The following is a 25,574-nucleotide window of genomic DNA, read 5'->3' as shown; positions in this document are numbered from 1 at the left end:
CAATAAGCGCATCCGATATTTCCTCATATTACTTTATAAAAGTACGTTTTTTTGTTTTTTTTGGAAAAAAAATGGGTTTTTCTGCTTATATGAAAAATAGGTTTTCTCTTCCGTCCTCTTCTTATGCACGATCTTCGCGGAAATTACATTCTGTCCCTCAATAAACCTAGAACAACCAGTTGTGGTCTTAGTTCTTTTTTCTTACGTATCAGCTAAGTTGCGGAATGCGCTACCTGATTTTATCCGTACCTATGAGTTTCCTGGTTTTAAAGGAGAATCCAGGCCCGCATTTTCTACAGCGGCTTTTCTTTTTAATGAATAAATCTTTAAATATTATGTATTTAGTAGGTATCTGTATATGCTATGTATTTTAGCTGTAAATGTAATGTCTCCAAGGTATTAGCTCCTGTAGTTATTTGGAAATTCCAGATGAAATAAAGCTCATGACTGTATGTGTGTTACCTTTAGCAGGGCGCATGCGCACACTTTGTAATCTGCGACTCCAGCGCTTACCATATGGCAGATAAAACGACTTTTGTCTTAAATATATAAGCCATCTAATTCTTACGCTATATTGACAAGGGCGGTTTGGAGCTGTGAGTAGGCGTGGGATTTGTCACATATGGTTTAGGGGCCGACATATCTCTCCCTCAATGCCGTACCGGGAGGCAAGGTCGGTAGCAGAAAGCAGCGAAGGGCCAACTGCGTCCAAAAGCGATCGCACGGGCCGAAATCCCGGGATGACTCGTTTGGTACGACGCTCCAGCGCCGGTGTCTGGAGGTACTGCGTTTTTCTTTCTTGTTCAAACATTCCGTCAACGCATGCGCAAATGTTCTGGCTCTTCGATACCTAGCCTACCAAAAAAAATTAACATGTTGCTATTTTTTTTTTTTTTAACCAGCAATTGATATTTCAGTTGATTTTATAGCCATAAACGTAAGTTTAGAAGCGTGCGTGTCTGGTCTTGTCTCAGACAGAGGCGAGAGATGGTTTCATGCAGACTGGGACGCCTAAAATGCTCTGATGTAAACATGGCGGTTTACGAGTGAAGTTGTCTCTCCGACCTTTCTGCGGACGAATTCCAGGACCTTCCGATACAATTTGGGCAAGTTCTGAAAGCTAAAAACTTCAATCGATGCGGTATTTTGCTGGTAGGACTGGGTGGCCCGACACTTATGAAAAAATATATATATTTAAAGTTAGGATCGAGTGTCTTCCCTTGTCATGGAATGGCAGAATTACCCAGAATTCTTTTTGGGCATGAGGGAGGCAAGATTTATAGCCAGATACTAAGGAGTAGGCCTGAAGTGTGCTGTTAACGTAGAGTTTGGATTTCTGAACAAGTTTTTATCATAGAAAATTCGCGAGAAAGCTCTGCTTTCATTTCGCTGTAATCCTTGTGTCAAAGAAACGGTATAATGTAAATAAGAGAATAACGAGATTTATATTTGCAGATCACTTGTCCTCTCACTACTTAAGTCAAACTCTACATCTCTATGCAATAAGCGCATCCGATATTTCCTCATATTACTTTATAAAAGTACGTTTTTTTGTTTTTTTTGGAAAAAAAATGGGTTTTTCTGCTTATATGAAAAATAGGTTTTCTCTTCCGTCCTCTTCTTATGCACGATCTTCGCGGAAATTACATTCTGTCCCTCAATAAACCTAGAACAACCAGTTGTGGTCTTAGTTCTTTTTTCTTACGTATCAGCTAAGTTGCGGAATGCGCTACCTGATTTTATCCGTACCTATGAGTTTCCTGGTTTTAAAGGAGAATCCAGGCCCGCATTTTCTACAGCGGCTTTTCTTTTTAATGAATAAATCTTTAAATATTATGTATTTAGTAGGTATCTGTATATGCTATGTATTTTAGCTGTAAATGTAATGTCTCCAAGGTATTAGCTCCTGTAGTTATTTGGAAATTCCAGATGAAATAAAGCTCATGACTGTATGTGTGTTACCTTTAGCAGGGCGCATGCGCACACTTTGTAATCTGCGACTCCAGCGCTTACCATATGGCAGATAAAACGACTTTTGTCTTAAATATATAAGCCATCTAATTCTTACGCTATATTGACAAGGGCGGTTTGGAGCTGTGAGTAGGCGTGGGATTTGTCACATATGGTTTAGGGGCCGACATATCTCTCCCTCAATGCCGTACCGGGAGGCAAGGTCGGTAGCAGAAAGCAGCGAAGGGCCAACTGCGTCCAAAAGCGATCGCACGGGCCGAAATCCCGGGATGACTCGTTTGGTACGACGCTCCAGCGCCGGTGTCTGGAGGTACTGCGTTTTTCTTTCTTGTTCAAACATTCCGTCAACGCATGCGCAAATGTTCTGGCTCTTCGATACCTAGCCTACCAAAAAAAATTAACATGTTGCTATTTTTTTTTTTTTTTAACCAGCAATTGATATTTCAGTTGATTTTATAGCCATAAACGTAAGTTTAGAAGCGTGCGTGTCTGGTCTTGTCTCAGACAGAGGCGAGAGATGGTTTCATGCAGACTGGGACGCCTAAAATGCTCTGATGTAAACATGGCGGTTTACGAGTGAAGTTGTCTCTCCGACCTTTCTGCGGACGAATTCCAGGACCTTCCGATACAATTTGGGCAAGTTCTGAAAGCTAAAAACTTCAATCGATGCGGTATTTTGCTGGTAGGACTGGGTGGCCCGACACTTATGAAAAAATATATATATTTAAAGTTAGGATCGAGTGTCTTCCCTTGTCATGGAATGGCAGAATTACCCAGAATTCTTTTTGGGCATGAGGGAGGCAAGATTTATAGCCAGATACTAAGGAGTAGGCCTGAAGTGTGCTGTTAACGTAGAGTTTGGATTTCTGAACAAGTTTTTATCATAGAAAATTCGCGAGAAAGCTCTGCTTTCATTTCGCTGTAATCCTTGTGTCAAAGAAACGGTATAATGTAAATAAGAGAATAACGAGATTTATATTTGCAGATCACTTGTCCTCTCACTACTTAAGTCAAACTCTACATCTCTATGCAATAAGCGCATCCGATATTTCCTCATATTACTTTATAAAAGTACGTTTTTTTGTTTTTTTTGGAAAAAAAATGGGTTTTTCTGCTTATATGAAAAATAGGTTTTCTCTTCCGTCCTCTTCTTATGCACGATCTTCGCGGAAATTACATTCTGTCCCTCAATAAACCTAGAACAACCAGTTGTGGTCTTAGTTCTTTTTTCTTACGTATCAGCTAAGTTGCGGAATGCGCTACCTGATTTTATCCGTACCTATGAGTTTCCTGGTTTTAAAGGAGAATCCAGGCCCGCATTTTCTACAGCGGCTTTTCTTTTTAATGAATAAATCTTTAAATATTATGTATTTAGTAGGTATCTGTATATGCTATGTATTTTAGCTGTAAATGTAATGTCTCCAAGGTATTAGCTCCTGTAGTTATTTGGAAATTCCAGATGAAATAAAGCTCATGACTGTATGTGTGTTACCTTTAGCAGGGCGCATGCGCACACTTTGTAATCTGCGACTCCAGCGCTTACCATATGGCAGATAAAACGACTTTTGTCTTAAATATATAAGCCATCTAATTCTTACGCTATATTGACAAGGGCGGTTTGGAGCTGTGAGTAGGCGTGGGATTTGTCACATATGGTTTAGGGGCCGACATATCTCTCCCTCAATGCCGTACCGGGAGGCAAGGTCGGTAGCAGAAAGCAGCGAAGGGCCAACTGCGTCCAAAAGCGATCGCACGGGCCGAAATCCCGGGATGACTCGTTTGGTACGACGCTCCAGCGCCGGTGTCTGGAGGTACTGCGTTTTTCTTTCTTGTTCAAACATTCCGTCAACGCATGCGCAAATGTTCTGGCTCTTCGATACCTAGCCTACCAAAAAAAATTAACATGTTGCTATTTTTTTTTTTTTTAACCAGCAATTGATATTTCAGTTGATTTTATAGCCATAAACGTAAGTTTAGAAGCGTGCGTGTCTGGTCTTGTCTCAGACAGAGGCGAGAGATGGTTTCATGCAGACTGGGACGCCTAAAATGCTCTGATGTAAACATGGCGGTTTACGAGTGAAGTTGTCTCTCCGACCTTTCTGCGGACGAATTCCAGGACCTTCCGATACAATTTGGGCAAGTTCTGAAAGCTAAAAACTTCAATCGATGCGGTATTTTGCTGGTAGGACTGGGTGGCCCGACACTTATGAAAAAATATATATATTTAAAGTTAGGATCGAGTGTCTTCCCTTGTCATGGAATGGCAGAATTACCCAGAATTCTTTTTGGGCATGAGGGAGGCAAGATTTATAGCCAGATACTAAGGAGTAGGCCTGAAGTGTGCTGTTAACGTAGAGTTTGGATTTCTGAACAAGTTTTTATCATAGAAAATTCGCGAGAAAGCTCTGCTTTCATTTCGCTGTAATCCTTGTGTCAAAGAAACGGTATAATGTAAATAAGAGAATAACGAGATTTATATTTGCAGATCACTTGTCCTCTCACTACTTAAGTCAAACTCTACATCTCTATGCAATAAGCGCATCCGATATTTCCTCATATTACTTTATAAAAGTACGTTTTTTTGTTTTTTTTGGAAAAAAAATGGGTTTTTCTGCTTATATGAAAAATAGGTTTTCTCTTCCGTCCTCTTCTTATGCACGATCTTCGCGGAAATTACATTCTGTCCCTCAATAAACCTAGAACAACCAGTTGTGGTCTTAGTTCTTTTTTCTTACGTATCAGCTAAGTTGCGGAATGCGCTACCTGATTTTATCCGTACCTATGAGTTTCCTGGTTTTAAAGGAGAATCCAGGCCCGCATTTTCTACAGCGGCTTTTCTTTTTAATGAATAAATCTTTAAATATTATGTATTTAGTAGGTATCTGTATATGCTATGTATTTTAGCTGTAAATGTAATGTCTCCAAGGTATTAGCTCCTGTAGTTATTTGGAAATTCCAGATAAAATAAAGCTCATGACTGTATGTGTGTTACCTTTAGCAGGGCGCATGCGCACACTTTGTAATCTGCGACTCCAGCGCTTACCATATGGCAGATAAAACGACTTTTGTCTTAAATATATAAGCCATCTAATTCTTACGCTATATTGACAAGGGCGGTTTGGAGCTGTGAGTAGGCGTGGGATTTGTCACATATGGTTTAGGGGCCGACATATCTCTCCCTCAATGCCGTACCGGGAGGCAAGGTCGGTAGCAGAAAGCAGCGAAGGGCCAACTGCGTCCAAAAGCGATCGCACGGGCCGAAATCCCGGGATGACTCGTTTGGTACGACGCTCCAGCGCCGGTGTCTGGAGGTACTGCGTTTTTCTTTCTTGTTCAAACATTCCGTCAGCGCATGCGCAAATGTTCTGGCTCTTCGATACCTAGCCTACCAAAAAAAATTAACATGTTGCTATTTTTTTTTTTTTTTTCAACCAGCAATTGATATTTCAGTTGATTTTATAGGCATAAACGTAAGTTTAGAAGCGTGCGTGTCTGGTCTTGTCTCAGACAGAGGCGAGAGATGGTTTCATGCAGACTGGGACGCCTAAAATGCTCTAATGTAAACATGGCGGTTTACGAGTGAAGTTGTCTCTCCGACCTTTCTGCGGACGAATTCCAGGACCTTCCGATACAATTTGGGCAAGTTCTGAAAGCTAAAAACTTCAATCGATGCGGTATTTTGCTGGTAGGACTGGGTGGCCCGACACTTATGAAAAAATATATATATTTGAAGTTAGGATCAAGTGTCTTCCCTTGTCATGGAATGGCAGAATTACCCAGAATTCTTTTTGGGCATGAGGGAGGCAAGATTTATAGCCAGATACTAAGAAGTAGGCCTGAAGTGTGCTGTTATCGTAGAGTTTGGATTTCTGAACAAGTTTTTATCATAGAAAATTCGCGAGAAAGCTCTGCTTTCATTTCGCTGTAATCCTTGTGTCAAAGAAACGGTATAATGTAAATAAGAGAATAACGAGATTTATATTTGCAGATCACTTGTCCTCTCACTATTTAAGTCAAACTCTACATCTCTATGCAATAAGCGCATCCGAAATTTCCTCATATTACTTTATAAAAGTATGTTTTTTTGTTTTTTTTGGAAAAAAAAGGGTTTTTCTGCTTATATGAAAAATAGGTTTCTCTCCCGTCCTCTTCTTATGCACGATCTTCGCGGAAATTACATTCTGTCCCTCAATAAACCTAGAACACAACCAGTTGTGGTCTTAGTTCTTTTTTCTTACGTATTAGCTAAGTTGCGGAATGCGCTACCTGATTTTATCCGTACCTATGAGTTTCCTGGTTTTAAAGGAGAATCCAGGCCCGCATTTTGTACAGCGGCTTTTTTTTTTAATGAATATATCTTTAAATATTATGTATTTAGTAGGTATCTGTATATGCTATGTATTTTAGCTGTAAATGTAATGTCTCCAAGGTATTAGCTCCTGTAGTTATTGGGAATTTCGAGATGAAATAAAGCTCATGACTGTATGCATGTTACCTTTAGCAGGGCGCATGCGCACACTGTGTAATCTGCGACTCCAGCGCTTACCATATGGCAGATAAAACGACTTTTGTCTTAAATATATAAGCCATCTAATTCTTACGCTATATTGACAAGGGCGGTTTGGAGCTGTGAGTAGGCGTGGGATTTGTCACATATGGTTGAGGGGCCGACATATCCCTCCCTCAATGGCGTACCAAGAGGCAAGGTCGGTAGCAGAAAGCAGCGAAGGGCCAACTGTGTCCAAAAGCGATCGCACGGGCCGAAATCCCGGGATGACTCGTTTGGTACGACGCTCCAGCGCTGATGTCTGGAGGTACTGCGTTTTTCTCTCTTGTTCAAACATTCCGTCAGCGCATGCGTAAATGATCTATTGCTGTCCGATATTTAGCCTACCAAAAAAATTAAGGTGCTGTTTTTTAATAAGGAATTGAGATTTTAGTTGATTCCAAAGGCATAAACGCATTTTCCGACTTGGAAACCCAGGATGAAGCATTTCATGTCAATAACCTTTGCAAAATCTGACTGATATCTTTTCCTCACATATGAATTGAACATGTTGTGAGTGCTACGTTGTGACTGTAAATTTTTCTGTTCTTTCACACCCGCCCACAGGTTTGGCTAGTACATCTTATCAAAAATTTATAACAATGTCTAAATGGGAGGCTCTGAAGCCGTTAGGCATTAGTTTTTTTACAGGAGATGCGATCCAACGAGTCCTGGGGAATTAGTTGTTCTAAGACTGCATTTTAAGCGTTTTGAAAACTGTTTATTTCTCAAAATATATTTTTTCAAATACATTAGTTTACTTTACAACTTTTTAGAATGGCGATGCGGGATGTCACTATTTGAAAAGAGGAAAAAAGTAGAAAGAAAATTGTCAATCCGCTTTATTCGCTAGGTTTGATGCTTGATCTTTGCATTATGATCTTTCAATAGTGTGTGTTAACGTTCTAATAAACAGATCAATCAAAGACTTCTTTCAGATCAATATACCATAAAATTCCGAAAATAAGCCCCTTCATGTATAAGCTCTTCCAGATAAAAGCCCCGCAAACTCGTAAAATGTAAGGCTCGGGCTTATTTTTAATAATTTTACGGCATGTTAGATATGGAGTAGGGTAGCTAAAATACGAGTTTTATTTTCTGGCTAGTAACGCGAAAGAGCTGCATCCATGGGTCCAGCATATAAAAACTATCCCAGGGAACCTTTTAGTTTCTGTGAAAATAGAAATTCTTATCCAGCTCACAAGAAACTAAGAAACTAAGCTCTCATAACCAAAGTCTAATAAATTCATGATTTAATTAACTATGACACGAAGAGATGAAGTCTGATATTGTACGCTGTTCTTTATATGAGCTTTTAAGCATTTATCTAGAGAACCTTAATATCTTGAAAAAGTTACCTTTAAACTAAGAAAAGCACCTTAAGCAAGCAAAGCATCTCAAAAAAGCAAAGTATCTCAGGCAAACAAAGCACCTTAAGCGAGGAAAGCATTACAAGTAAGCAAAGCACCTCAAGGACGCAAAGCATCTCAAGAAAGCAAAGCACCCCAAGCAAGCAAAGCAAGTAAAGCATCCAAAGCAACCCCAAGCAAGCGAAGCACCTTAAGCGAGCGGTCTGGAGCAATGATTAGGCGTGGGATTCGTCTCATATGGTTTAGGTGCCGACCTATCTCTCCCTCAATGCCGTACCGAGAGGCGAGGTTGGTAGCAGAAAGCAACCAAAAAGCTGCTTCCAAAAAGCGATCGCACGGGTCCAAATCCCGGGATGACTCGTTTGGTACGTTGCCTAACATGAACGGTTTTGCGGGGAAGCTGGCACTAGGAATCATGAACATCCAAGATGTCGGACGAGCTGAAAGAGGACACGAGTGTGTTGACGGGCTTGTTATCAACTACAGATCAACTCGAATCTCTAGAATCTCTTGATGCAGCGTTCACTACAAATACTAGTTCCTTCAGACAGAGACATGTTTCAGATTCTGTAAGTTTAACTGGGTATTTGATGTAGTTTTGATTCCGATATCCGTTTACATATGACCATTTACAAGGTTTAATTTTCCCTTGAGAAAGATGATGTGCAGATCTGTTGCCTGGGAATGGGCAAATAAACAACTAAAATGAAATTACACGTCCAGGAAGGAATCGAACCTACATTCATGACCTACGTAGGAACCATCGAGCTACAACAGTTTATGATTCCTGGTTAGCTGGGATCGTATAATTATTCTAGGTTCTTATACAAAGTGTCCTCTGGTCAGCCGGATCTAAAATGTAATGTAATTCTACATGGCAAACTCAACAGTCTATTGATACCAGTAAAGGTGTATCATTTTTGGGAAGAAGTTAATGTGGTTGACCCAGCTATCCCGGGGTCTTGACCTGTGCATTTGAACAGATACACAGAAACATGGAATCTAGTTCTTTTATATTTGTACATGATAAAGAATTAAAAGTTCTTATGATGACGTCAGCTGTGCGTCTGTCAACTAATAGATCATAGGCAAGACCCAATCAAAATGTGTGCATTACTTAATTGAGCTTATTACGTACACAAATAGAGTTTGATTCAAACAAGCATTCTAAAGCTCAGCCCTGATAACTTTGTGGTGTGCTTTCTCACACGGTTTAATCATCAATCTTGCTAACCTTTTTTTTGCTTTGTATTGTAACTTCTGGCTTCTTGGTTTTTTCATTTACTATATTGTCCTTGTACTTTCAGGGTTTTCAATAAAACCCAGTGCCTGGTTAAACTCTCTGACTATAATTTCACTAGTTTGGTTAGGAAAGCACCCAAACTTTTACAAATAATAACATAAGAAAAATGCACCAAAAAACATAAACACTGGATGGGCCAAGCTCTGTTCATGAAAAAAGCAAAATAATCCTGGTCCAAATGTACATGTACAGTGTATAAGATTTTCTGGAGAAAAATTCTACTGGACCCATCTCAAAGCATGCACATAAACCACTTCTTGTCCCTTCACCTCCCACTCCTTAAATTTCTCCATCCACTGGCATTCCCATTGGAAACCCAATACTTCATGCTCAGTCTATAAATTGAATAGCCCTTATTCACGATAGCCACCATGTTGGTTTTCAAATAGGCCATTTTACAGTTGTTTGCTCAGCGACCAAGCCTATGAATGGCTGCGAGGCTGCCGGTGACCTTGCATTGATACAGACCTCACTGCTTTTATCATGTAAATTGTGTTGTTGTAACGCTAATTAGTCCATATTAACATTACAAAAGCATGAAGGTTTGTATCAAAACAGGGTCACCGGCAGCCTCGCTTCCATTGTTAGGCCTGGTAACTTAGCCACAACTGTAAAATGGTCTATTGTCATGCAAAGTAGCCATGTGTTATGCTGGGGGGCAAACATTGGAATAAAGGCAAATTGCGGAAAATTGGCTAGTTGAAATATTGAATTAACATTGCTATAAGTACATTTTAGAATTTAGAATTAAGTACCTTTTATAATAAGTTTATATCTTTTGATTGCCTTCGACATTTTTACTTTCTACTTCGTTATCTGCTAATTTTTCAGTAAAAAAAATGGAAGTAACTTGTGTAAGCATTCTATTTTACTACTTAGGTGATAAACATTCAATGAACATGAAACAAATCAGCTGTGTGGCTAAGCTGTTCTTTATAACCTCTTGAACTTGTGTTGTTTGCCCCCTCAGAAGTGTGTAGCTAATTTGCATGATAATAGCAAATCCAACATGGCTGCTATCGTGAATAAGGTCTATTGGAAAAAAAAGGCGTAGTCATTAATTTGCAGTATGGTGTGGACATGTATTTGGTTTGTAAGTTGTCAGGGTATTATTTAATTTTCTTAAAACAAGCTCTCGCTGTTTTGTTGACTAACCTTTGACAGGTAGACATTGAGTTGGACCTACCAGAAGTAGTAAATATGCCATCACTGGAAAGCATTCTGAATGAGGTAGAGAAAAAATAAAGCTTTTTCTTCCTTTTTTTTTTTATATTCCAGTGATGTGTTCATAAGTATTCATAATGTTTTTATTTCGTAAAAATCTGATAGAAAGATGAGGACATCCTTTCTTTTGAAGATGACCCTGATCTGGCAAATTTGATTGACAATGAACTTTTGTCTTCTTCTTGTGACTTGAATCCAAGGTGAGAGGCAATATACATTATGTATTATTCACATTTATCAACCATGAAGGGGCAAATGAACTCTAATTGTCATGTTTTGTTGTAGAGAAAATATTTATCTTATAAGTGTAATTCTTGGTACCTAATTCTTATGCTGTTTGGAAAATTATACCTTCTTTTCTGCAGCAAAGAAATGAAGCAAAAGAAAAGTAAGCATGGATCTGTCCTGCGTCATGTTGTGCTTAAAAGTGTATCAAGCCAAATGGTTTCTGCATCTGTGAGTGCAAAACTAATAGTGTGTTTAATAGTCCCTCAGATCTATCATTTGCATTTCTTGTTTTTCTCTATTCCAGCCTACAGCAGGAGTCCTATTATTTTAGGTTCCATAGTCATTAACTTTTAGGGCGGTTTTCAATTGAGTGTCGAAAGTAATTAGCGAATTGCTCTGGTTTATAATAATTACTTCACTCAGTGATTGGTTCAAAGTTCTCAAGCCACTTTTTCAACCAATCAGAAGTGAAACCAAAACCAATCGTGGCTCACACGTGCACATTTTCCCACACTTTGTGTCGGCTACGTGTAATTACTTCGGGTTTTGACTGGTTTACCGGATTGTCTCTGTCCTTTTTGATTGGCCAAAGTAATTACTTTGGTTTTTGTTTTACGACACTCGATTGAAACTCGCTCTATGCTTTCTGCACTGATTGGTTTTAGTGTGTGTTTTATTGGTAACAAACCATTTTCTGCTGTCTTGGTTGAACTATGTTTTCAACCTACATCAAAGTCAGTTAAAACTGGGTTTCAGGTAAAATACATCATTACAGACCTGTGTATGTAGCAAACCCTAGTGTTTTGGAAGGCTTTTTAAACTTGGGTTCATAATCTAAGATGCCAATTGTAGAAAACATCGCTATAAGCTTGTGCAAAATAATGACTGCCAACCCCCGTTAAGCTTGCTCAGAAGACAATGGACTATTGAGCAAGAGGTACAATGGACCTGTATGTACTATCAAGGGATGCTACATGTCATGAAGCTGATTATGACAAATTGCAAATGGTAGGGCTTTCTTGCCTCTTTGAATAAAGAAGATACATGTATGTTGAAGGTCATACTCAATTATACTTCATTATTGTTCAAAAACGTTGTACAATGTTAAATGACCCATCACAGGTCTCAAGGAATAGAAGTTTGTTGCCTTCATGGTTTAGACATCCTTATGTCATTCTCTTGAAAAGTATTATCTGAATGATTTTTTTTTTCATTGAATGCCATACCACATTTATTATTTTATGTATTATCATCATCGCACTTTATGGGATCACGCCACAAAGTACATGTATCGTAGTCTATATGGAGAAATCGTTTCAGATTCCTTTTAGGAGGGTGCTTAATTGGTTGAAAAAAATAATTTTATATCAAATTTTCCTCTTTCTTTTATAGTCAAGGGTTGATGCTGGATTGCCAACAGCCTTGGTGAGAAATGTAAATTTTGGTATGGTAGTTGTAAATGTATTAGTAATATTACCACACAAGTAAAGCGTTTTTCTTATTTTATGACAGGCTGTATCTTCTCTTATCTGTGTTGGAACATCTCATGGTGTGGCATTAGTTTTTGGTACGCAAATTTGTTTTATTTCATGTTTTTTGTTTGTGGTTTCATAACTTGAGCTCTTCAATAATACTGGGTATTATCTTTTCTTCAGAAAATTTTGATATTTTATTCTTCAGATCCTCAGCAAACTCTTAAACTTGTGCTGGGAAATACATCATTAGGTAATAGCCATTTTTAAGAGATAAGTGTTTATTGATATTGAGTGCTGCCAATCAGATCTGTCCAGATTTGAGTTCCCAGTGGGTTCAATTGTAATACCTTTCATTTAATAATGTGTTAATCATTCTCTCACATTCACTCTGTGGCTGCATGATGCAGCTCGAGTCAAACACCCACATTTCACCCTTGCTCACCATAGAGTCTCCAGTAGCTCAGTGGTTAGAGCATCCGACTAGATCACGGAGGGTCATGGGTTCGAATCCTATCTGGGGCTCAGATTTTTCCAAGTTCCCAGTGGCTTCAATTGTAATACCTTTCATTTAATTCTCTAATAATTTTATTTATTTTGAAGACATTTGTGTGCAATTATTTCTTTCCACACTAGCATGTTTTACCAACATTCCCCATCCCTTACGAGCGGTATAAGCTAACATGTACACTTAACCGATAAGAGCAGTAACCAGTCTCAACTGTTTGTTGAGAAGAAAAGAACATGCAAGTAAATACATGTATCCTTCCCATCCAAAACTGATATTTTGAAGTAAAGGTAAAAGCTGATCCTTATTTTGAGGGTAACATGTACCATTGCACTAGAGTTACTGATAAACTTGTAACCCGCAGTACGCACCTTTTACCTTCTTTCCTCTGTCAATGCGCCATTTAATGGATATTCAAAGCTACAGCTACACGGATCAGAGGAAAGTTGAAACAGATGTCGGTGGAATAAGATGGGGATCGAACTGGCGACCTCCAGCTCAGAAGGCCATGCACTAACCAAGTGAGACAGGAATAAAGGAACGGCCGTTAGAATGATCAGGATTAGTTTCCTTTCATATCATTTTGTTATTTGTTAGAGGGATGTTTTTGCCCTACAACACCCGCAATTGACGAGTAAAATTGTCTGGCGTTAAAGTAAAATCTATAAAGTGTCACTCTCAGGGGTCAATGGGTTAACTTTGTCCTCCATTGTCCTGTTTGTAATAGGAGCTGAATATGGTGCCGTCACAGCTCTTGGAATCAATATGGACTGTACAAGAGTTCTCTGTGGACATGCAAGAGGTCAGGTGGGTATGTAAATTGGTAATTTAAAAACGTATTTTCAATATTATTTTGTTGCCTTTTTGATTAAGTACCATTCACGTACATGTGTTCAGTCAATAAGTGTTAAGCCATTCACACCTTAAGCCTCCTCAATTGGTGAGTTACAGTGTGACGAGCGTTACCGTGGCCACCTAAAAAAGTTCTTTACAAATTGTCCACCAATCAGGGTGTGTCAATTTGATTGATAGTCATGCCTCTTTGCAAAGTTTGCACAGTTGTAAGTTGAACACTGTTGCATGGGTTAGTGAGTTAACGCATTTACACGTACATGTAATTGTCAAATGTGAAAGTTTGTTGGGTGGCCACGGTAAGGCGTGTTACACTGTTAATCATCTGATGTTAGACAGAGTGGGGAAGGGTGAACCTTTAACTCCTAAGCTGGCCTGTACTTTACTCTTTCTAATGCCAGAAAATTTTACTCGTCAATGGGGAACCCCTGGGAGTCAATGGGTTAAAGCCTTGAATGAAGGTGATTCCCTAGAAATAGAACTTGTCATAGATTTCAGATGAAACTTCGTGCACTGTTGTAACAAATGTCAAGGAGATGATAAAAATGGAATTAAAAATGGGGGTCACTACAGGTGCTCATTTCCATAGCACGATGCTGATGAATACGGCTATATTTGACCTACTTTGACAATTGCAGCACATCCCTGATATTGGACAAATTTAGCTTGATTTATAAAATTAATGCAATCCGTGATATAATGCGAAGCTTGGTGTCATTCTATGGTTATTTCATGTACATACCTGAAAAAATTATTTGAATGCCTTAATGTGAGTACTTAATACTCCAAATAGATTTAGTGGGGTCCTTAGACTTTTTGCTGATTTTTCCACTACTCCATGAAGACACCATTCTCAGCAAATATAATTATGAAATAATATATAAAAATGGGGGTCACCGTACTCGTTCATGAAACAATAGCCATTCCTTGACGGATTAGGCTTGGTGTCAATGAAAATCCGCCATTTCATCAATGTGGTCGCGCTACTGTGTTCACCAATTTAATTATTAGTATACAGGGTACATGTTCATGCAGCTGAGAAATTATACAGAAGATGCATGTACCTTTGACGAAGTTTGTTGTTTAACATCTCATTCCTTGATGACAATTATGCATAGATAACCATGTGGGATTTACAGTCTGGGAAACTACTACGATCAATCACAGATGCACATCCACTGGGCAGTGCAGTGCTTCATATTATGGTAAGGAGTGCAGGAGTTCTACTGTAAAAGGTTTTGAAGCAATTATACCAAGTATATACAGTGTAAAATTTTATGATGGTCACCATTATGATAACTAGTATTCCAACAAAAATGATAATACAGCTGTTACACAAAATGGAGAAGGAGAGCAAAATCGTTGGTTTGGAGAAAAAGGACACCATGAATCGAGCGAGATGGAGAGTGAGAGTTAGAAAGATTGTTGACAAAGTGGGGTAAATCTGGCCACCCCCGTTTACGGGGATAAACCCGGATCAAAATTGGATTGATGATGATGATGTTGCCTGCCGTGGAAACATGATTTGCTCCAAAGTTATTTTGCCCAGAAACTCCTCACATGAAACAAAGTGATTACATGACATCTTTAATGGAGGCAGTAGTTGTCCAGTGGTTAGTAGGGTTGGGTTTGCGTGCGATTGCCCTGGGTTCAAATCCCATTCTAACCTCTGGTTTGGATTTGTTTCCTGTTGTCCCGGATTCAACTCTTCCATGCTTTGTAAATAGCCAACTAGCTGCCTCCTGCTACATGTATTTGGATTTGTTAAGTTTGAATTGTTCCTTTCAGATTATTAAAAGTGGGGGACATGTGAACTACCGGTTGCTTAATAGCTAAGTGCATTTCCCCTATAAACAAAGCATTTCCATTTTTTTGTACTCTTTGTGGGAAAATGCACCTGTCATCCTACATGTAGCTACAACTGTAGGTATGCAATCACTGTAACATGTCACATACAGTTCTCTTTTCTGTCCTTTTGAACAACATTACATACATACATACTTTATTGAACCTCCCCATCGGGGCTTTTCAGGAAAAATAATAATTATAAAATAATAATTTACATAATTATTTAAATTATTTACAAGAGTAAATTAACTAATGATCACTATCAATTACATAATTACTTATCACAATATCAATTACTTCCTAAAAAATTCCTTGTATGTTGCATTATGATTTACATGTATGTAAAATGTAATAAGTTCTCTACAGTTCTTTTCTTCATTTTGGTTCTTAGTTTACAGATGACCCTTCAGTAGCAATATGTTCTGATAGTGGTGGATCTGTCTTTGTTCTCACTTTCAAGTAAGAAATGTAGTTGTGTGTGTACCTTAAGGCATAAAATATATCAAAAAACCAAAAAATCATCTAAGATAATTATAATAATTTTGCTAAATTTCAATGTTAATAATTATTGTTGACAGGAGACTTATCGGAATGCGTTCTTATGAATCAATATGCTTATTCTCTGGAAGGTAGGAAAAACCAATATTATTGAATAAGTGGTTCCAACCCATGTCTAAGAAACTTTAAAGGACTTTAAACATCCTATGTACAATATCTTTGTCATTGTTTCTTATCCAGGTGAAAAATTTGCAAGATGGGTCAGACATTATCCCCTGGGATAAGACTAGTTTTGTTGGAAATTTGCTGTTAACCGATCAATCAATGTTTTTCTCCCATGCAATAAGTGACTAGAAATGCATCATGAATGCATTTTATGACTTCTCATAAATCAACTGATAATTAATTTCTTGACCTGTTGTCCCCAATTTTTTCCTTGCTTAATCATGTTAATGATGTTAATCATGGATGATGTCCCCTCAACCCAGAAAGTTTAGGGATCTAAACTATGCACTAATGACTATTTTGGCACTGTTCAAGCAATATTTCACCTAAGATCCATTACAAGTAAGGTAACATTGAATATTGTCTCCTTGGAATTGTGTTATTACAGATTTTGAAACAATGAACACATGTTCTAAAAAAAGTATTAATTAATGAATAAAATTAGCACACAGCTGTTCTGGGTAGTTGACTGTCTGATTCCCAAAAGAGAGACAATTAATTCTTGTTAGAACTTTTTATAATAATATGTCTGTGACTAAAAACACCTGTCAGATTAAAACCTTTTAGAAAAATTAATAAGTGGTTGATAGACCACGTATAAAAAAAAAGTTTCTTTCCCTACCCTTCTGCTTTACTTCCAAAGTGATTGTCAAACAGACTTTAATAATCTGAGATTACTACTACATGTAGTTATAATAATATGTCTGTGACTAATCTGATAAACTTGTTTTCAAAGCCGCGGTGAAGTGTGCACAATGGCACCTCTTCACCTGCATGACGCAATGAAGGATCATCCTTTGTATGAACAGTCACTGTTGGCATTAGCCACCCTTACTAAGGTATCTTATGACTTCGTAGAAAGAGCCTAGTTGAACAATGCCATGTTTGAAAATTATTAAGTGTGATTTAAGTTTTCTGCTAATGTTGCCCAATTCAGTCTTTGAAATTCTATTGAAAATGCACAAAGGCCTAGACAATTAATACACAAAATTGCAAAGAACTCAAAGGCCGGTTTGGAATCATTCGGCAGAAAGTAGGTAATTTAACATTCATTTAAGGGTACATGTATTAAAAGTGTGCTTGAAAGGATTTCTTACATCTCTGTTTATACATATTAAAACGACGTAAAAGCAGCAATTTTGTAACAATCTTAATGAAGAGAACAAGACTTTTAAATTTAAAAAAAGACATGTTTTGGCAACTCCTGTGCTATCATCGGTTTGTGGATGGAATAACAATGATGTACAATATGTAGCGGAAAAGTAAGTAATAACAATGGTGTGATACAACAACTGATTACAAAGAGAGATTAAAATTTACATGAAACAATTGTTGATTTAGGGAGGGTTAATCTCCCAATGAATGTGCAATGCCTCCTTGATTTTTAATTGTGTCCATGTTGTTGCTTGATCTATGTCTTTTTTCAAATTTTAAAGTCTTGTTCTCTTCATTAACATATTAAAACAGTTTAAACATTAATCTATGCCATCAGTTGCTGACACAAATTTTAGCCAAGGTTCTAACAGTCATATTGTACATACTGTATTAAAATTATGTGTTGCTGTGGACTTGTAATGTACATGTATCATTGTAACTCCCTAAAAACATATGCTTTTCCTCACATGAATTGATATAGTAATTTATATCCATTCAAGTAACTCTGCAATCTCTATTTTTTACAAGCTTTCATCAAATTTTGCAGTATTCTTCACTTTTCCTGAAGATATAAAGGCATGCAATTCCATTTATCTGTACTGTAGGGAATCAGGTTATTTCTTGAAGAAACAGTTTATCAGTCAGTAATGATTCTTTTGTGATTTGTTCTATAAACAGGTTTTGATTTTGACATTAAAGCCAGAACTTGAGGTCCTTTTTACACACACATTAAAAGTATGTTGTATGATTTATGTTACTGGTATTATGTAGCTTTGTCCTCTGCATAATTATACTCTGTAATTATGTACCTGACAGCACATACATGTAAGCTAGGCTATGTAATGTGGTCCTAGTTTCCTAAATATAAACCAAACATTACAAAATAAAATTACACATAAATACAATAATTATTGTGTTTGTTGATGTTTTTTACTCAAGGGCTCTGCAGACTGCTTGCCTTTGTTGTCCTGGCAGTTTGCAATAATCCAAGTGGCGTCTGAAAAAGTCATTGATCCTGTGAGTTTGTAAGTCAGTGTTTTTCTAAACGACTAAAGTTCACTTACTTAGTAAATGATAGACCATTTTATAGTTATTTGTTATAATAATAATAATAATAATAATAATAATAATAACTAATTAGAATACGTAAAAGCTACGATCGACGGGTCACAGGATGATGCCAAAATAGAATGTGTAAACAAAACAATGAGACCATCAACCACATTGTAAGTGGGTGCCGAAACTGGCGCAGAAGGAATACAAAAAGAGGCATGACAATGTAGCTATAGGGCAGTTCACTGGGACCTGTCAGAAAAATATGGGTTTGAGCAAAGTGAGAGGTGGTATGACCATGTCCCAGATGGTGTACTTGAAAATGAGGATTACAAGATGCTGTGGGACTTTAGTGTATGGACAGACCATGAGATCGAGGCAAGGAGACTGGATTTATTTATCATTGACAAAAGTGAGCAGAACTGTCAAATCATAGATGTGGCAATCCCAGAAGATGGAAGGGTGAGAGCAAAAGAAGATGAGAAAGTAGAAAAATATCAAGACCTTGCGAGAAAAGTTTGAAAGATGTGGGGAGTAAGAACAAAGGTGATAACCATAGTGGTAGGGCATTGGGAACAATACCACTGAAGTTAAAGAAAATCTGAGGACCATAAGTGTAGACACATCCATTGAACTGATTCAGAGATCTCTACTGTTGGGAACAACAAGGATTCTTAGGAAAGTGCTGGAAATGTAGGCAGGAGAGGAAAGTACAATGAAATATGCTTCTTGGTTTCCTTAGACAACTGGTTGTTGCCCGGAACCAATGAAAACCAGATTCTATCTGAGATTATTAGCAATAATAATAATGATACCAACTTTATTCATTTAATTCAATGAAAGGGAAGGATACCAGAGGTTATCCCTATCAAGGGTATCTGCTCGCAGCCGGATGTAGTTGACTAGGAGTCAAGTTTGATGAGGAAAACTGGAGTACCTGGAGAAAAACCCTTGGAGTCAGATTGAGATCGACTGAAACTCAGCCCACATATGACCCAAGGCCAGGGTTGAACTGGGGTCACAGAGGTGGGAGGCGCGGTTGAGAACCGCTAAACCCCCCCTGACTCTCCAGTGACTAAGCCTGTGAATAAAAGTGAGGAGGCTTGATTTAACCTTGCTGTGGAATAAGACTCCTTGTTTTTCTTATTAAAAATGGAAACTAGAAATCATGAAAAAAGCTGTAATGTTTGTAAGGTAAATAATTATCAATAATGAAGTCTCCAGCTCAAGCGTGACTGCTTTTAATACTAATATTGACAGAGGTAACTTAACTCAACTTCTGAATCACCTTAGAGCAATTTTCAATTGAATGTTAAAAGTAATTATTAGCGGATTGCATTGGTTTTGCATTACTTCACTCAGTGATTGGTTCCAAGTTTTCACGCCATTTTGTCAACCAATCAGAAGTGATTCATGCCCAACAAATTGACCTGCTCCCAAAAGAGTGGAAAATTTTATTATTTTAATTTGCCTTCTACATGTAAAAGTTCAATTGGAAAATTAAATGACTGTTTTTCTTTTTGTTGTTCTGTTTAAGGTTCTTGCTTTTGCTAGAGGATCCGAAATTTACTTCTATCAGGTTTGCATTTCACTGGTGCTGTGGCAATGATTTTTTACAAGAATACTATATAATCATTTGAGTGCAAGGGACAATAGAAAGAGAGTTAATTATTTTGCTTATTAGGCTCACAGCAAAGCAGAGAAGCAAGTCAGATTTGTTTTCCTTCAGAGGATTGAGACTGCATACAAGCTTATTTCATTGAATGTAAGTTTGCGCCATTTCAACTACTAAGGACAGTAGGTTGTAACATTTGGACGTGTTACATGTATGTTGGATTTCATCATGTCTGTAATTATGTATATATGAAGTTCACATGTAAACGATATGTAGCCAACATGTAACCATGTAAACTGTTAGAACTTATATAAGTAACTCAAATTTATTGCAAGAGTTAATTGTCATTCCTTGTTTTCTAGTGGTTAAATCCTCAAGTAATAGCAACTGTAGACACCTTGGAAAGAATGCATGTGATAGATGTGCGGAGTATGGAAGAACTAGAGGTAAAAAGACAATGACCACAACTGCCATCAAACGTGACGGTCTTATTATCAGCATTCAATTGAATGGTCACACATTAGGATTTCATCCACAGACATTAGAGCTCAAACCTCTTCGCACAGCACTATGAACACTACCACATTAATTGCCACTTTTAGAGCTTTCATAAAATTGCTATTCCATTGTACCTAGGGTTTTCAGCCATTTTCATTCATTTCCTTCCATTTTAAATCGTCCCACGTAAGGTTTTCATCCTCTGTCACAACAATGTTCAAACTACCGTAGATTGTGCAGCATAATCAACAGCACCACAAGAAAGTACTGTTTAGTAGCTTTTATTTTAATTGTCACATTTTACGATTTCATTTATGCACAAAAGGAAAGTAATCACACTGTATTAGTAGCTTTCGTTTGAATGGTATGTCTGTAGGATTTTATGGCCAGCCACAATACTTATAAAAGTCACCTTCTGCAATATAGTAATCTTATTTTGCGGTGTTACAGGTCCTTGACTTGAGTTTAGTTCAGCTTGTGTACAGTAGCAGTTATTTCAAATCACTGTCCACTGGAGGAAATGTCAGCAAAGCTTTGGTAGGACTTTGCCTTTTCTCTTAAAGAGCTAATTATACTCTGCTTTTTTAAACAAATTGATAAAATCCAACATTTCCAGTTAAAAATGTCCTGCTGTTTCAGGTGGCGGCAAGTGAGCATTCTTGTTATCAGACCATCCGGGTTTTCAATGGACAGCAGTTATTGTTAGGAGTGAAGGTGGTGTACTGTGCTTTTTTTTAACCCTTTCCCTTGTAAGAGTGGTTGATTCATGGGTGAAAGAGTTAATTGCTCTAGCTTATAAAGAGTGAAGAATCGCAAACAAGTACATGTTATTGAAATGGATACTAACCACAGTTTTAATCTTTGGCTGAAACCATACACCATATATTATTCCAAAATGACCGCACATTGGTGCCCTTCACTGCGCACTGGTGGCTCAGTTGGTTGAGCATTAGGCTGCCATTCGGGATGTTGTCTCAGTTGGCCGCACCAACGCCCAGGGTCTTAAAATAACTGAGGAGAACATGCTTTCTTTGTAATTTCACCCGCAAATGGTTAGACTTTCAAGTCTTCTCGAATAAGGACTATAAACTGTAGGCCCTGTCTCACAAATATCTTCCATGTTTATACAGTAAGTTCTCTGTGGGACGTTAAAGAACCCACACACTATTCAAGAAGAGTATGGGATGAAGTTCCCGTTGTTGTGGCTGTCCTCTGTGAGTGTCTTTTTTCGAGCAGAAGTGGCCAGCTTGTGGTGTACGAGGCCACCTAAGCAGAAACAGCCATAAATCAAGATGTAGATGTAGATGGCTGCCATTTTAATATTGTTTTGTTTTTATTTAAATAGGTATATGTAAAATATTCTTTCGAAATTTCAGCTAAGAACTAAGCCACAAGGGCTAACTTGAATGAAAACAAAAGATTATAATTATTGAAGTGGCCGCCATTTTGGATTAAGGTGTATGGAGCTTATCCACTTCTTTTGCGAGCTTCTTGCAACCTTGTATATCGAACTTTAACTGGATACTCCATGGCTGAAAAACATGATGTGCCAGGTTCAGAAATGCCCCTAATTGGATGCACACGGATTTCAATAAGCGTCACGAAGTGTCCCCTTGCTCAATTTTCCCCAACTTCAACATCAGTCGTGTCTCGGAATACAGACAATTAAAGACACAAAGTGTCTCCCAAATGCTGTTCCTCAAGTAAGAATAAACAGCTGCATTTACCATAAGCTAAAAATAATGGTAACCTTTAGCCTTACCTTGTTTCTGGAAATACTGTAGTTAGCAAAATCTTCGTGTTGGACGCCAAAACTGGGCGTGCGTACACTGTAGGTTCATTTGTGGACATAAGTGTTGTGTGTTAGCGTGTGCCTGTGTGTGTTGAAGCACTAGAGAATGATAGATTTTCGTTCTCGTTATCGCTCATGATGAAGTTACCTTGGAAATAAACTTGTTACCCTTGAGAAACATGAATGTTAAAACTTTGTCACCAAACTTCCCTTGTATCTTTCTCATCTGAGAGTTGTAACATTTCTTGGTTTCAAAATCTTTCTTTCCGCATCAATTTCCTTCAGGGGTGCTGAACTCAAATGCTTCTCTTTGATTTATACGTATTTTTTACATTCCACTCTAACACTGGTATTTATTTTTAGTCTGTTCATGTGCTGACATTAAGGAACTGGCAAGATGTAAGTTTCAATCTACACTCTGTTTCCTTCAGTCAATTGCTAAAATGTCAAATGGGGTTTCAATATTGAAGCCAAAGAGGTAACATCGACCAATCAGAACACAGTGTGAGCATTAAATACAGCAATGAAAACTTAACGCAGTTCTATACTATACGACAGGAAAATAAATGAGAAGACGACACGGGAATACAGTTGTCTTTGGGGTGCAGGGATGGCGCAGTGGTGAGAGCACTTGCCTCCCACCGGATTCGATTCCCAAACTTGGCGTCATATGTGGGTTGAGTTTGTTGGTTCTCTACTCTGCTTCACGAGGTTTTTCTCTGGTATTCCGGTTTTCCCCTCTCCTGAAAAACCAACCTACATTTGACTTGATTTGCGTTAATTTGTTGATTTCAGTTTACAGTGTCCCCAATTTGTGCTGCAGCGCTAGAACAACTAGAGACTTGAATAAAGTTTCTCTCCTTTCCTTTGCCTCACAGCAACTTTCTGCCAGACGAATTTAAATACCGTCAATATCATCGGGAATAGTGAAGGCGTTTTGGGTTGGTTTTGCTTTGTACACCGGCAAAACGAAACCCTTGCTAACCCTTGCAAAAATAATGTCTAATGTATTTCTTTTCCCATTTCAGCGGATTGACGTTTTCGTGAAACAGAATAACTTTCTTGATGCCTTAGAACTGGCGTTGTCTTTTTACAATGGCACAGCGATGGCAGTTATAGGCAAGTTTTTTTTCCTGTCACCCTATCTCTGTTTAAGTCGATTTTGTTGTAAATACCAAGTTATTACAATACCCATTCATTCTTCCCGTTTGACAGGTTTGCTTGGGAGCAAAGAACAAAGAACAGCAGAAGTTGCTGCACAGGTTGGTAGTCTTTGATACCAATCTGTTTTTGTTAGACGACAAACCGCGTCTAGAGTACACACTTCAGTGGTACTGGGTATCTACATAAACTTGGATGTGCAGTGATGTTGCGTAGTGAAGCATCCAAAATTCTTGGCCAACTTCCTAACCTGCTTACACCTGCAGGTAATTAAAGCTCCCACCACCCCCTTGGACTGCGTTTGTTTCCCTTCCTCCCCCCCCCCCTCCCTCCTTTTCCCCAACTTTGAGTCTCAAATCCTTTCTTACAAAATGCGAGTAAACTATTAGAACAGTTCTGGCAGTGGCCAAGGAGTGAAATTGTTCGCATCAGGAACTCTTCCAGTCATTCTTTCGTTAATCTTTCTAACAAGCCTTCTTACTTGTTTAGATTGAGGAGTTGCTGTTGGTATTCGTAGATATAACCGTCTTTGTAAGCTGTCCCAAGACTAAAGATGTTGTAGAACTTAGAACTTACTTTAAGGTAACATGTTTTCTTTTAACCAAAGCCGGCCAATGTCATCCTTTTAATATTTAGCATGCATGCGCAATGTTCCCGTAAGTTTTCCAGTGAAAAGGTTTGATCAAGAGAAAAACAGAAGGGTTTGTTTTTCCGACTCTGGCTCTATCGTGTGTAATTTCGAGGAAATTAGGAGGCCACTATATGGCAGATTCGAAGAATAATCCAATCAGACACGATCAAGAAAACACCAATAAAAATGAGCCTACCTAAAAAGTGCCCATGGGTTCACCAATCAAGTTTCTTATCAGTTTTGTTAATGGTTTTTTCGTTATTTTTTGTAACAGGAAATGGTCCCAGTCTTTATAAAATACAGCCTTGCCATAAAAAACATGTGAGTGAGTGTGTCGTTATGATGTTGCCACAGTTATAAAATGCTCTCCGCACAGAGCTTAGGAAAGCTGCTTGTGAGATGATGTATTGAAGTTTATGGACATATGAAACTGCGTCATGTAGCTAAGGCTGATCTTACAGCAGTTATGCAGAAAGATAAGAAGCTTTACTCTTATCTTGCACCGAGGCTATTCAAAATTCAACATCCCAGGTAGGGCGTTTTCTCTCAGACATGCATGAAATTTGTTTCTGATACTTTTCACCATGGACAAAGTCATGATATTCATAAATTCTGAGGGGTCACATATACCGCGATATATAATGGCTCACCATCTTCTTTGTATCGTTCTCAGGGATCTTTTATTAAGGGAGATTTACGACAAGTTCAGTGAAGATCCGGTTGGGAAAGTCGTGTTTTTAGAAAGCCTCGAACCTCACATTTTATCGGACAAGTAAGTTTGTAAGCAATAGGTCAAATAAATAGAATCAAAGATGGCCTCTCTATATCTGGATTGTCGTTGATCGAAGGCTTGGTTGTTGGACAGTAGTCAACTCTTGCCTTTGGAAGGACACTTTATTGCCGCATTTCTGTACATATGGAAACTACATTGGGCGAAACTGAACTGCATTTAAGGTACTTTTGAGAAACGGGGGTCCTTTCATAGGGAAGTAGAGATAACCAATCCTGGATGCATCCTTAAACTTTTTCCTTGGAAAACTGATGTTCATGTTCTTTCCCACACTAATTTCCGGTTATTTTATTTTTACAGTTTATTCTGTTTTTTTTTCTCCAGATTGACTTCTCTGAGTCCAATAGTAATGAAAGAATTCATAGGTAATGTTGGGTCAAAAAACTGGAACTGGAACTTTCCTAAAGTGAGCGCTAATAAACAACCTGCAACCGAAGCAAAGTAGAGAACCAACAAACTCACATATGACGCCTTGTCTGGGAATCGAACCCAGGCCAAATTTTGTGGGAAGCGAGTGCTATCACCACAGTACGCTATCTCTGCTCCTGAGATATTTTTAAATTGTATTGGTTTGGCGATTCCTGTACCAGAAAAAGCCCTTTGGGGGCTAAGGTTGAGTGGAACGCACATTTATTTTGACTTTTTTTTTTCTACAGAACATTATCAACAGCGGAACAAACTCAAAGAAGTGGAATCTTGTCTTTTGCATCTTGATGTGACAAATCTGGACATTCATCAAGTAAGCAACAAATACAGCTGTGGCAAGTTGCCTTTTTCACACCACTTTGGGAAGTGCTGGTATAATTATTTGGTTTGCTGTGAGCGTTCTTCATC

The 25,574-nt window shown here is 38.2% G+C and overlaps 1 protein-coding gene across 2 annotated transcripts in view; it reads left to right on the top strand.

Moving 5' to 3' along the window:
• The first annotated feature begins 8,292 nt into the window (after positions 1–8,292).
• Positions 8,293–25,574, top strand: part of LOC137985037 (vacuolar protein sorting-associated protein 8 homolog) — a 36,317-nt gene continuing 19,035 nt past the window's right edge. The window contains exons 1-27 of one of the 2 annotated variants that reach the window (XM_068832471.1): positions 8,293–8,456; positions 10,355–10,420; positions 10,520–10,614; positions 10,780–10,870; positions 12,035–12,067; positions 12,155–12,209; positions 12,323–12,367; positions 13,350–13,429; positions 14,593–14,679; positions 15,714–15,781; positions 15,901–15,951; positions 16,782–16,884; positions 17,879–17,935; positions 18,140–18,217; positions 19,791–19,832; positions 19,938–20,018; positions 20,231–20,314; positions 20,817–20,903; positions 21,006–21,080; positions 22,522–22,557; positions 23,187–23,277; positions 23,374–23,420; positions 23,809–23,901; positions 24,225–24,271; positions 24,624–24,722; positions 25,065–25,105; positions 25,397–25,479. In XM_068832471.1, coding sequence (XP_068688572.1) covers positions 8,316–8,456; positions 10,355–10,420; positions 10,520–10,614; positions 10,780–10,870; positions 12,035–12,067; positions 12,155–12,209; positions 12,323–12,367; positions 13,350–13,429; positions 14,593–14,679; positions 15,714–15,781; positions 15,901–15,951; positions 16,782–16,884; positions 17,879–17,935; positions 18,140–18,217; positions 19,791–19,832; positions 19,938–20,018; positions 20,231–20,314; positions 20,817–20,903; positions 21,006–21,080; positions 22,522–22,557; positions 23,187–23,277; positions 23,374–23,420; positions 23,809–23,901; positions 24,225–24,271; positions 24,624–24,722; positions 25,065–25,105; positions 25,397–25,479 — 1,956 coding nt within the window. In that variant the 5' untranslated portion in view covers positions 8,293–8,315. Of the gene's footprint in view, positions 8,457–10,354; positions 10,421–10,519; positions 10,615–10,779; positions 10,871–12,034; positions 12,068–12,154; positions 12,210–12,322; positions 12,368–13,349; positions 13,430–14,592; positions 14,680–15,713; positions 15,782–15,900; positions 15,952–16,781; positions 16,885–17,878; positions 17,936–18,139; positions 18,218–19,790; positions 19,833–19,937; positions 20,019–20,230; positions 20,315–20,816; positions 20,904–21,005; positions 21,081–22,521; positions 22,558–23,186; positions 23,278–23,373; positions 23,421–23,808; positions 23,902–24,224; positions 24,272–24,623; positions 24,723–25,064; positions 25,106–25,396; positions 25,480–25,574 lie in introns of those variants that run through there. The other variant, XM_068832472.1, reaches the window with a different exon arrangement.

The sequence above is a fragment of the Montipora foliosa genome, chromosome 14 (genome assembly GCF_036669935.1).
Source record: "Montipora foliosa isolate CH-2021 chromosome 14, ASM3666993v2, whole genome shotgun sequence".
Taxonomy (NCBI): domain Eukaryota; kingdom Metazoa; phylum Cnidaria; class Anthozoa; order Scleractinia; family Acroporidae; genus Montipora; species Montipora foliosa.
This window is presented reverse-complemented; position numbering and strand designations above follow the sequence as displayed.